The 10,742-nt window shown below is 42.6% G+C and overlaps 1 protein-coding gene across 4 annotated transcripts in view; it reads left to right on the forward strand.

The window, feature by feature from the left end:
* The window catches only part of GPR143 (G protein-coupled receptor 143), a 62,589-nt gene that overhangs the window by 5,192 nt on the left and 46,655 nt on the right, over nucleotides 1–10,742 (forward strand). The window contains exons 2-3 of one of the 4 annotated variants that reach the window (XM_079123232.1): nucleotides 1,134–1,243; nucleotides 4,138–4,193. In XM_079123232.1, the coding sequence (XP_078979358.1) occupies nucleotides 4,168–4,193 (26 nt within the window). In that variant the 5' untranslated portion in view covers nucleotides 1,134–1,243; nucleotides 4,138–4,167. The remainder of the gene's footprint in view (nucleotides 1–1,133; nucleotides 1,244–4,137; nucleotides 4,194–10,742) is intronic. The other 3 variants (XM_079123233.1, XM_079123234.1, XM_079123235.1) reach the window with 3 other exon arrangements.

Below are 10,742 nucleotides of genomic sequence, written 5' to 3' on the forward strand. Positions count from 1 at the left end.
TGAGTGGAGGAGGGGAGGGAGATGAGGATCTGCAGAAACTATGTGAGGGGACCAGGGAAACACCTGGGAGATTTGGCCATCTGGGTTGATTGCCACGAGCAGAGGAAAAGGACTGGGACGTATCTCAGTGGTAGAGCATTTGCCTATCATGTACCAGCCCCTGGGCTCCGTCTCCAGTGCTGCATATAGAAAAATTGCTTTTAGAAGGCAGATGTTGTCCAGGGAGATAGTGGATGGCAGAGACCTGGAGGGGAAGACTTGGAGACAGATCCACAAGGAAGTTGGGGAGGTATCAAAAAACAACTCCAGGGGCTCCACCTAAGTAACCAAGCTGAGCTTGATGGATAAATAGAAGTGGAAGTAATGAGTTTTGTTAGGGCAGGTTGCATGTGAGATACCCTGTTTATTAGGGTCATTAAAATACTATAAGTTTGGTGGCTTAGAACAAGACATTCTCTCTCTCTCTCTCTCTCTCTCTCTCTCTCTCTCTCTCTCTCTCTCTCTCTCTCACACACACACACACACACACACACACACACACACACACACACACACACACACAAACACAGTTCTGGAGGCCAGAAATCTGAAATTCAGAAGTGCCTGGAATGTGCCCACTCTGGAATCACTGGGAAGACTTTCTTTGCCCTTCCAGTTTCTGCTGGTGACTGACATTCCTTCATTTGTGGTCACATCACTTCAGTCTCTGTGTCTGTTCATACAGATTTCTCTTCTTTCTTTTGGACTTCTCACATCCATAACTATAAGAGAATAAAGTGTCTTTTTTTTTGTTTGTTTTATTTTGTTTTATGTCATCCAGTTTTCTTCAGAACCCTAGGAAACTAATTCAAACAGGTTTGGATTTGTAAGGACATTGAGTTGGCAGCCCAGAGTTCCCATGGCCCCCACACCTACCTTCCCCAGATTACATATCATTTGTTGCAGTTAATAACCAACATGGGTGCCTTGTTATGAACAGACATACCTACTTTATTTGGATTCCTTTAGTTTTCCCTAATGTTCTTCTTTTGGCCCTGGGATCCCATCCAGGATACCCCATTGCATTTAGCCATCTTGTCTTTTTGATACCCTGAAGAGTCTGTGTTCATTTACTCAAACATGTCTTTCCACAGAGCATGTGTACAAGGGCTGAGCCCTCATTGGGTCTGAGGATACCCTTCACGGAGCTCAGGCTCTTTCTTTGTTGACACTGAGGCCCTGACTTTGAATCTGGTAAGGCAATGTGAGTTGACCTTTATGAATCCCCTCCAGGAGCCTTCCTGTCCTTCACCAAGGTGTCCAGGCCTCTCTTGGGCCTGCAAGCCACTGGACATATCGAGGTATGTCTTGGCCACTATGGAGACCCCTCCCTCCCTCTGTCCCAGCCCACTATACAACCACAAATACACATAGGTCGTCTTCACATCCTTAGCACTGGAATAATTTGGGTACTGTGTTGGGAGGGAGAGGGGCCTAGACACTAAATCATGGCTTCTTCAGTTTTGGAGGACTGCTTAAGTGGGATTTGGGAAATTCTTTCACTGGCTGCTGGCCAAAATACTTGCTTCAATTAAATCTATGTCGCTAAACTATTTGAACAGCAATGAAAATAACAGGAAATAAGTAACGGAGGCCAACTGTTCAGAAATGTGGTAGAGTTTTTCCTCATACAGATAGATTGCTTCCAAGCCACTGTAGAAAGATTCTAAAAATTTAATTAATCTTGATAATTCTTTTTTTTTTTTGTTTTTCCTGCAATACTAAGGATTGAACCCAGAGTCTTGCACATGCTGGGCAAGTACTTTACCACTGAGTTACATCCCAATTTGTGGTAATTCTTTATGTTTGCATAATTATATATGTGGAAGCCCCATGGGAAATATTATATGATTTACATTTTATTAAAAGTAAATTTGGACCAGGCATGGTGGCCCATACCTATAATCCTAACAGCTTGGGAAGCTGAGGCAGGAAGATTGTAAATTGAAAGCTAGCCTCAACAACTTAGGCCCTAAGCAACGTAGTGAGACCCTGTCTCAAAAATAAAAATAAAAATAAAAGGGCTGGGGATGTGGCTCAGAGGTTAAGCACCCGTGGACTCAATCCCTGGTAACAACAACAAAAGTAAATTTGGAGCTGGGCATGGTGGAACATACCTGTAATTCCAGTGACTTGGGAGGCTAAGACAGGAAGATCACAAGTTCGAGACCAGCCTCAGCAATTTAGAAAGACACTTAGCAACTTAATGAGGCTCCAAGCCATTTGGGAAGACCCTGCCTCCAAAGAAAAAATAAAAAGGGCTGAGAATGTGGCTCAGTGGTTAATTGCCCCTGGGTTAAATCTGTGGTACCAAAAAAGAAAAAAAGAAAAAAAAAAAAAGAGGGGTGTGTGAGGCCCTGGCTTCTATCCCCAATATAAAAATTAAAAAGGTAAAAGTTTTATTTATCAAAGATAGTATAAAAATCTCTCTGTACTATCTTTGACTTAGTTTCCCTGAATGTTAACAACAGTATTTTCATAACTGCCTTTCATTATTAATGTGCTTTTTTCCAAACTAGACATAAACATCACTCCATTACTATTAAATAACTCTTGACTTTACTTGCTTTCCAGAGTTTGCCCATACCATCCTCTTTCTATCGGACAGAGGAGGTTCTCACCCAGAAGCCCACATTCCATTTAGCCATTGAGTTTCTGCTCCTCGACAGTTTCTCTTTTGCTGCTGTTTTTTGCTTGGAAGAACCCAGGGCCTTGTACTTGCCAGGCAAACACCCTGTCACTGAGTTACACACCCCCAATACCTCCTTGCTTTTCTTGACCCTGAAAAACTGATGGATTGGTCAGGTATTTGTAGAATGTCCATCACTTGTGTTTGCCTGATATTGCTCTCATAATCAGACTGGGGTGGCAGGATTTCGGGAAGAGGGTCGATTGCATCTCGTCATGTCAGGGCTATCCACATGACTTACCACTGGTGATAGTGGCCTTGAGGGTGTGGGGAAGGTAGTGACCTTCAGGTTTCTCCATTGGAAAGAAGAAATCCGCATCCTCTTCTGCAGACCGTACAATTAGTAGGACCCCAATTGAGGATGAGGAAGGGGGACCAACAAGAGGAAAGTGCCTGGAGTCAACACTACCAGTGAATTGGAAGCACCTAGGCAAATGTGCCAGGTTAGCACTGGCGCTCACTACTCAGCCTGCCAAACCCCCATGAGTTTTAGATACATTATCAGGTAGAGGACAAGAGTGGCCAGAACAACTGTCACTTCTGGTAGCCAATTTAGGAAAAATATTTGAAAACTTCCTTGGTTCTCCCATCCCTCGATATCACTGTATACTTCTATTCAACTTATGCATCTAACATGTCTCTCAGCTGCTTGCTTCTTTACATAGCTTCTCTTATCTTCTGAAGCACAAATTCTCTAATAATCCAGCAAATACATTGCAAAGGTCTATGCAAAACTCCTTATTTCTCTGTTGTTTTGTTTCACTTAGTTTGATACAATGAGGGGTGTGTGGCAATTATGGACTGAGGACTGGTCACCTGTTCTTGTAAATAATGGATTATTGGCACACCACCATGTCCATTCATTTACCTACTACGTATGGCTTCTCTGTCTCTAACAGTTCAGTAATTACAGATTATTTGACCCACAAAAGCTAAAACACTCTTCAAGGAAAATTTCTGGCCTCTTATCATACACTAAAGAAATGTCATCAAGTTGGGGATGGTAGTACATACCTGTGCAATCCCAACTACTCAGGAGGCCCAGACAGGAAGATTGTAAGTTCGAGGCCAACCTGGGCAATTTAGCCAGACCCTGTCTCAAAATAAAAAGGGCAATGGGTGTATCAGTAATAGAGCAATTGCCTAGTGTATGCAAGGGCCTAGGTTCCATACCCGCACATGAAAGAAAGAAAAGGAAAAAAGAAAGAAGAAATGTCACAAGCAAGAGAGCCTTAGGTTCTATACCTGGTGACTGTGTTTAATCAAATACAAAACAGAAAGACACACACACACACACACACCCACCAAAAAAAGCAAGCAAGCAAGAAAGAAAGTCCATTACATTTAAACCATCAGGTCCCACTCAGAAGAATTAACTTAGGCACATTTTCAACATTCATGTCTTTCAGAGATCCTGATGCCGAGATGTGTGCTCTAGAATGAACCTCAGAATGTTTCTGAAGGGGTGAGATGAGGCGGTGCTGGTCGCCCACATACTAGCTCTAACTGCAGGCCAAGTCCCTGAGGTTAATGTGGATTTCCTATTCCCTGTTCCTGGCCACTTGAGTGACAGTGAGGCAGTCATTACACAATTAGCTAAAGTCAGGCTGTGGGTGTAACCCAGTAACAGAGTGTGCTTAGTATTTGTGAAACCTTAGGTTCAATCCCCAGCACCAAAAATATATAGATAAACCCATAAACTAGCCAAAGTCTGTGGTCAATGAGTGTATTTAGTCCTTTTTGGTTAGATATCTGAGATTTGACAGTCTTGAGTGAATGAGGACTACAGGGCATATAGTCATCCCAGAAGTAAGAGTCATTTCATTTTACTCTATTAGTACATTGTGTTATAGAAAGAAACATGAGGTTAAAAATTGAACAAAGTTTTAAAATATAACATGTAAACATGAGGGTTCATCCCAATCATCCCATCTAACACACACATGCACACACACATTTCCTTGAAAAAACAGTTTGGTTCAACAAGGCCCAGGATTCAGCCATCAGTGACCCCCTCCGCTTCTCCAAAGTGGATTCCTTACTGTTTCAAGATGCTGGGATCAGCAAGGTGTACCGGTGTATGCTTATAATTCCAGCTACTTGGGAGGCTGAAGCAGGAGGATTTAGAGTTCAAAGCCAGTTTGGGCAACTTAGTAAGTCCCTGTTACAAACTTAAAAAGGGCTGAGGGTTGTAGCTCAGTGATAAAGCACAACTTAGATTCAATCCCCACTGCCCACAAAAATAAATAAATAAATAAATAAGAAAAGGAACAAAAGATGGTGGGCGAGAGCATTCCTTTCCTTGGTCTGGTGTTTTTAGACACTCCTGGTGATAGGAAATGAATCTCCACTTCCCCTCCTGAGGAAGTGTTCCTGGAGCAACCTCTCTGGCTTCGATTTTCAACTCCACCCCTCAGTGGCCTGGAACACGTTGTCTCACCTCCTCTGGTACCTCATACATGATATAGGGATAAAAGAGATGAGCCACAAGGGAGGAGGTGAGAGTAAGGCAAGATGAGGTACATTAAGTACCTAATGTTGCTGACTGGCGGAAGGCAGTCAGATAATAATACTATTGCCCCTTCCTCTCTCAGGACATACCACCCCTCTCCTTGTCATGTCATACAGAAAGGGCATGTCCTGAGATTCTTATGCTTCATCAAATGAGGTCAGTACCCAATAACAACCAAAAATTAGGCTCTAAGCCCTCATTTAAAAGTCCATTCCTCGTGTGGGATATTGGCGGAGCTGCTCAGGAAGGGTTTTCTGCCAAGGTACAAGCCACTACTACATGCTTTGCTAAAGCCCCCAGTCAACCCCCAGAAGTTTGGTCCATTCCACTTCACAGGGTCAGACTATGCAGACTTAATCCAAGCTGGGGAGGGGAGCAGAAGCAGCTTGTACCATCCACAGAGCCCTTGCATTCCATTAACACCATTCTCCTCTGCAGTAGCCGTTCTTCATTCCTGTGTGGGAGGATGCTAGAGAGTGGAACCCACTCTGAGGATACTCTCATTGATTTGCCTAGGGGTCCAGCTATGCCGGAAGTGGAAGTGTGGACCCACCACCACCACAGCAAGGGGCAGCCCACAGTGGCTGACTGATAAGAGTGGGGCCCAAACCCTCCAGCCCCCTGTACCATCAGATAGCTCTGAGGGTAACAGTGATAGACATGCTTCACTGCAGATTCTGGCTGACCATGATGCATCAAGCTGCCGTGTTTTGAGCTGCCCCTTGGGAGGCCAGAATACTGAGGAACTGAGAGGCCTCTGGCCAACAAAGAATTGTATCCTGCCAATAAGTAGGCTGGGAAGTGGATCCTTCCCTGGTGATGGTATTGATATCTTTTAACTTAAGTAGAGATGCAATATTTAAGAACCTCTACACACTCAGGACATCATTTCAAATTGAAAACATCATTTCAAATGGAAATGGACTTACTCGCTTTCCCTCCCTGTACTAGAGACTGCACTCAGGGCCTTATGCATGTTAGGTGAGCATTCCACCACTGAGCTACATGCCTGACTCTGTAAGTGAGTGTGTATATGTGGGGGGGTGGGCATGGTGTGCAGGGAATAAATCCAGGGTCTTGTGCATGCTATATAAGAGCTCAACTACAGAGCTATACTCCTAGCCTGACTTATTGAATGTTGATTGAACAAATCATTAACATCATTCATGATTTTAGAAGCACAAAACTTTTTCTAAGTTCAGCTCAGCTGTCAATCAAGTGTGTAACTTTTTCTATTATTTTATGAAGTTAATTCTTTTGTGTGTGTACAAAAAGTATGTGTGTGTATACTTTCAAAACTACATCAGAGACACAACTGAACTCAAATACATAGTCGAGCCTCAGGTCTCAAACTCATTACCTTACTTTTTGGGTATTAAATATTTTCTTTGAAAACCAAACTCTTTTTTTTTTTTTTCCTTTGGAACTAAGAGTCCAAATGTCAGCATCTAGAATAAGGTCAACTGCACTGAAATCCTGACATTCCTTGTTATGAAGAATGATAGAGATTTATCTTCAAATCTGCACATTTGAGCACAATGGTATCTTATCATGAAGAAATATATAATTATCTACTCTTTCAAGCATATCCAAAAAAGAAAAAAATGTGGATTTCCGTGTAAAATATCTTACTTGACATTAACTTAACATTGAACTGTCCCCGATAGTTCTTGCCTAGTTGTGGCTCTTTCTCTGAGTCATTAAAAATTTAAACGAGTAGTATTTGCTGCTCACATTACAATGAGCTTTTAAAACATTTCTGGTCTCCTATTCTTTTTACTTGGTGTTTATTCCATCACAAATGCCAGTTTCAACTTTTGATCTAGACTAAAACTGTTACTGTTGGTACATTGACATCATCAGACTGTCATCAATGGTTCTTTCTTTCTGGAATGGATGTGGGCCAGCAAATTGAGCTGTGAATTGAAAATCAAATTGCTGTGAGGCAAATCCTGTTTGTCTTCCATCAGAGCTTTATTCTCACAGCTAACAACTGGCTAGTTGACTTCCGCCTAGAAGGCACATAAGATGGTATGTGAAGAAAACCATTAAAAATGCTTTAAGATGGTGTAGAATATGGTAGGGTTGTTAGCAATGGGATGAGATCCATTCGAGGGCAGTGAACTGCCCACCTGGGCAAAGAGCTTCTTTCAGGAGTTTACCACAATGCTGGCCTCCACTTTTATCTAGACTGGGGCAAAAAATCCTTAAGTTTCAAGCTAAGGAGATTGCCAGAGCATTTTCTGTTTCTCAACACAAGGTCACTTTAGTTTGTCTCTCCTAGTCCTTATCTGTCATCTCCCCCTTCCATTTGTTCTCTTTTCCTCCCAGCATCCTACTTCTGTAGGATGTTAGTACCAAACATTTGTCACTGATTGGGGTTTCAGAATCTGGAAGAAAGGATGTTGTTCACCATTCCTAGACCAATACTTCCACTCTTGACTCATCCTTGGATTTAGAATGCTCCTTGGTGCCAGGCACTCCTGTAATCCCACTAACTTGGGTGGCTGAGGCAGGAGGATCACAAGTTTGAGGTCAGCCTCAGCAACTTAGAAAGGCCCTAAACACTTTAGTGAGACATTGTCTCAACTTTTTTTTTATAAGGGCTGGGAATGTAACTCAGTGGGAAAGCACCCGAGGGTTCAATCCCCAGTACAAAAAAAAAAAGAAAGAAAAAAGAAAGTTCCTTGACTTATCTGCATGCTAATCAATTATTCTACATCTATTCTGAATCAAGATCTCCCCATTTCAAATATGGCCCAGGAGTTCCTTTTGTTTTTCAGGGGGTAGACAGAAGCTCTAGAACCTTGTTATTTGGTGCAAGAGCCATAGGCCAGTAGCATTCACGTCTCTAGGGAGCTTGTTAGAAATACAGAGCTTTGGGCTCCACCCCAGACATCCTGAATTAGAATCTGTCTTTTGATAAGAACCATAACTGAGTACACATTGAAGTCTGACAAGTACAGTACTGTCCTCAGGCCTGATGTCATCTCAAATGACTCCCTATTAAAATAAAAGTACCATTTATTTATTTATTCAAGATGGGGTCTTGGTATGTTGCTCAGCTTGTCTCAAACTCCTAGGTTCAAGTGTTCTTCCTCCTCAACTTCCTGGGTAGGTAGGACTATAGGTGTGTGTGGTAACTAGGGAATGAACCCAGAGGTGCTCTACCTCTGACCTACATCTTTGGTCCTTTTAATTTATTATTTTGTAATATTATCATTATGATGGTGTTATTTGTACTGGGGATTGACACTCCAGCCTCCCCACCACCACCACCTTTTGGAGACAGGATCTTGCTAAGTTGCTGAGGCTGGTCTTAAACTTGTGCTATTCCTGCCTCAGCCTCCCAAGTTGCTATGATCATAGACAGGCACCACTGTACCTGCTACAATTTTTTTTGGCGGGGGGTGGAGGGCGCAGGTACCAGAGATTGAACTCGGGGCACTCAACCATTGAGCCACATCCCCAGCCCTATTTTTTCTTTTATTTAGAGACAGCGTCTCACAGATTTGCTTAGCACCTCACTATTGCTGATGTTGGCTTTGAACTCAATATCCTCCTGCCTCCGCATCCCGAGCTGCTGTGATTACAGACATGCACCACCATGCCCAGCTACAATGTCATTTTAAACCACACTCAATCCCTATCTCCTTCCGTTCCACTTCGTATTTCTTTATGGTTGGTTAGTTTATTTGTTGCTAGCAATGGTTTCCTTCTTTATGTGTTCTTCTTTATTAAGGTCTGATAACGTTCCCTTATTTATTGCACACAGATTGTCTCTTTGCTCGATTTGTATATAGTACCTTGGTAAATTTCTCTTGCACTAAATTGAAAAGCAAGGATGCTACTGGTCTGCTGTGGACCTGAAAGGGGGCTGTGGCTGGCACTTCCAGGAGTGGAAGTTCAGCCTGACCAATATAATCGACCCCCAACTCAAAGAGAGGAGCCAGTGAGAGAGAGACAGAGAAAATAACTGGGGAGGGCCTGAGAAATGGGACCTCTAGTGTCCTGTTGGTGTAACTGTAGATTGATAAAGCCATCGTGGAGAAAGAGTATGGAAATTCCTACAGAAATTAAAAGGAGCTACTGTGTGACTCAGCACAAGGTATACACCTGGGTATATAGTGAAGGAGGTAAAATTACTTCCTTTATATCTACCTACCTGTCTATCTATAAAGTGAAATAATATTCAGCATTAGAAAGAAGATCCTGCCATTTCACAACAGCATCAATGAACTGAGAGGATATTATGCTAAGTGAAACAAACCAGACTCAGAAAGAAAATGACCGTGTGATCTCACAGATAAGTGGAGTTTTAAAAAAGGAAAAAGCTCAAGCACACAAAGACAGAGAATGAGAGAGAGTTGCCAAGTTCAGGGTCAGGGAGGGCAGGAAGCGGGAGGCATATCAAAGGAGACAAAAGAGCAGAATAAAAGAGTTCAGAGACCTAACATCCAACATGAGGACTAAACTTAATAAAATTGCATCAGAGATCTTTGTTAAAGAAGTGGGTTTTAGACCAGAACAGTGGTGTACTCCTGTAATCTCAGAGGAACAGGAGGCTGAGGCAGGAGGACGGCAAGTTCGAGACCAGCCTCGGCAACTTGCAAGATCCTGTCTCAAAAAAAATAAAAAGGGCTGTAGCTGTAGCTCAGTGGTTAAACTCCTCTAAGTTTAATTCCCAGTACCAAAAATAAATAAGATTTTATTGGAACACAGCCCTGCTCACACACTTATGTATTCTTTACATAGGCTTGGGTATCAGTAAGACCCACCTGAAAGGCTCATTCTTCATATTAAATGACATGATGAATATGCACACTCTGCCCACACTCCATCCATTATTTATGTAAGTGTAATTTATAATTTAAATTCACATAACTGCAGACAGTTCCTCATCATCTGCGCCAACTCCTTCCTCCTCTGGACTCTGAGGGATACTGGAGCTTCTCATCATGAACACAATCATTCTGGTTGAGACATTTGGCTGGCAGGGGGCTTTCTGTGAAAAGTAAGTTGCCTGGGAGAAAAACCCACTGAATGTTTTCGAGCAGTTGGTGCATCTGATCTCGTGGGGTTGGCAGGTCAACTGCAAGTGGGTGTGGAAGGGAAAGAGAAGATGACAGTTTCCAGGGGACAAAGGTCCCTGGGAAGCTCAGACCATGACAATGAAGAGTGAATTCAGATGCGAAGTCAGGAGAAAGGCCAAAGAGAAAGGAGTAAAGATGCAAAAATGAATGTGCTTTCGAGTCCTCCGAGGTCCTGATTATTACTGCCCAGGTTTCTCTACAACCTTGTTTAGTAGTACCATCTCTGTATGCCTCTCATCTGTACTTCTTCCAGATGTTCCGCCTCCCAAGTGTGTGCATGCACATAGTGTACACATATTTGCTTCATTTCGTGTATTTTTTTCATATTTGTAGTTGAACTGTTCCATGAAAACTTTCTGTCATATTTTATTTTTCACACTCATTTCAAGTTCTCCACTTCGATGGTAGA

Source organism: Sciurus vulgaris (genome assembly GCF_902686455.1).
Source record: "Sciurus vulgaris genome assembly, chromosome: X".
NCBI classification, from domain to species: domain Eukaryota; kingdom Metazoa; phylum Chordata; class Mammalia; order Rodentia; family Sciuridae; genus Sciurus; species Sciurus vulgaris.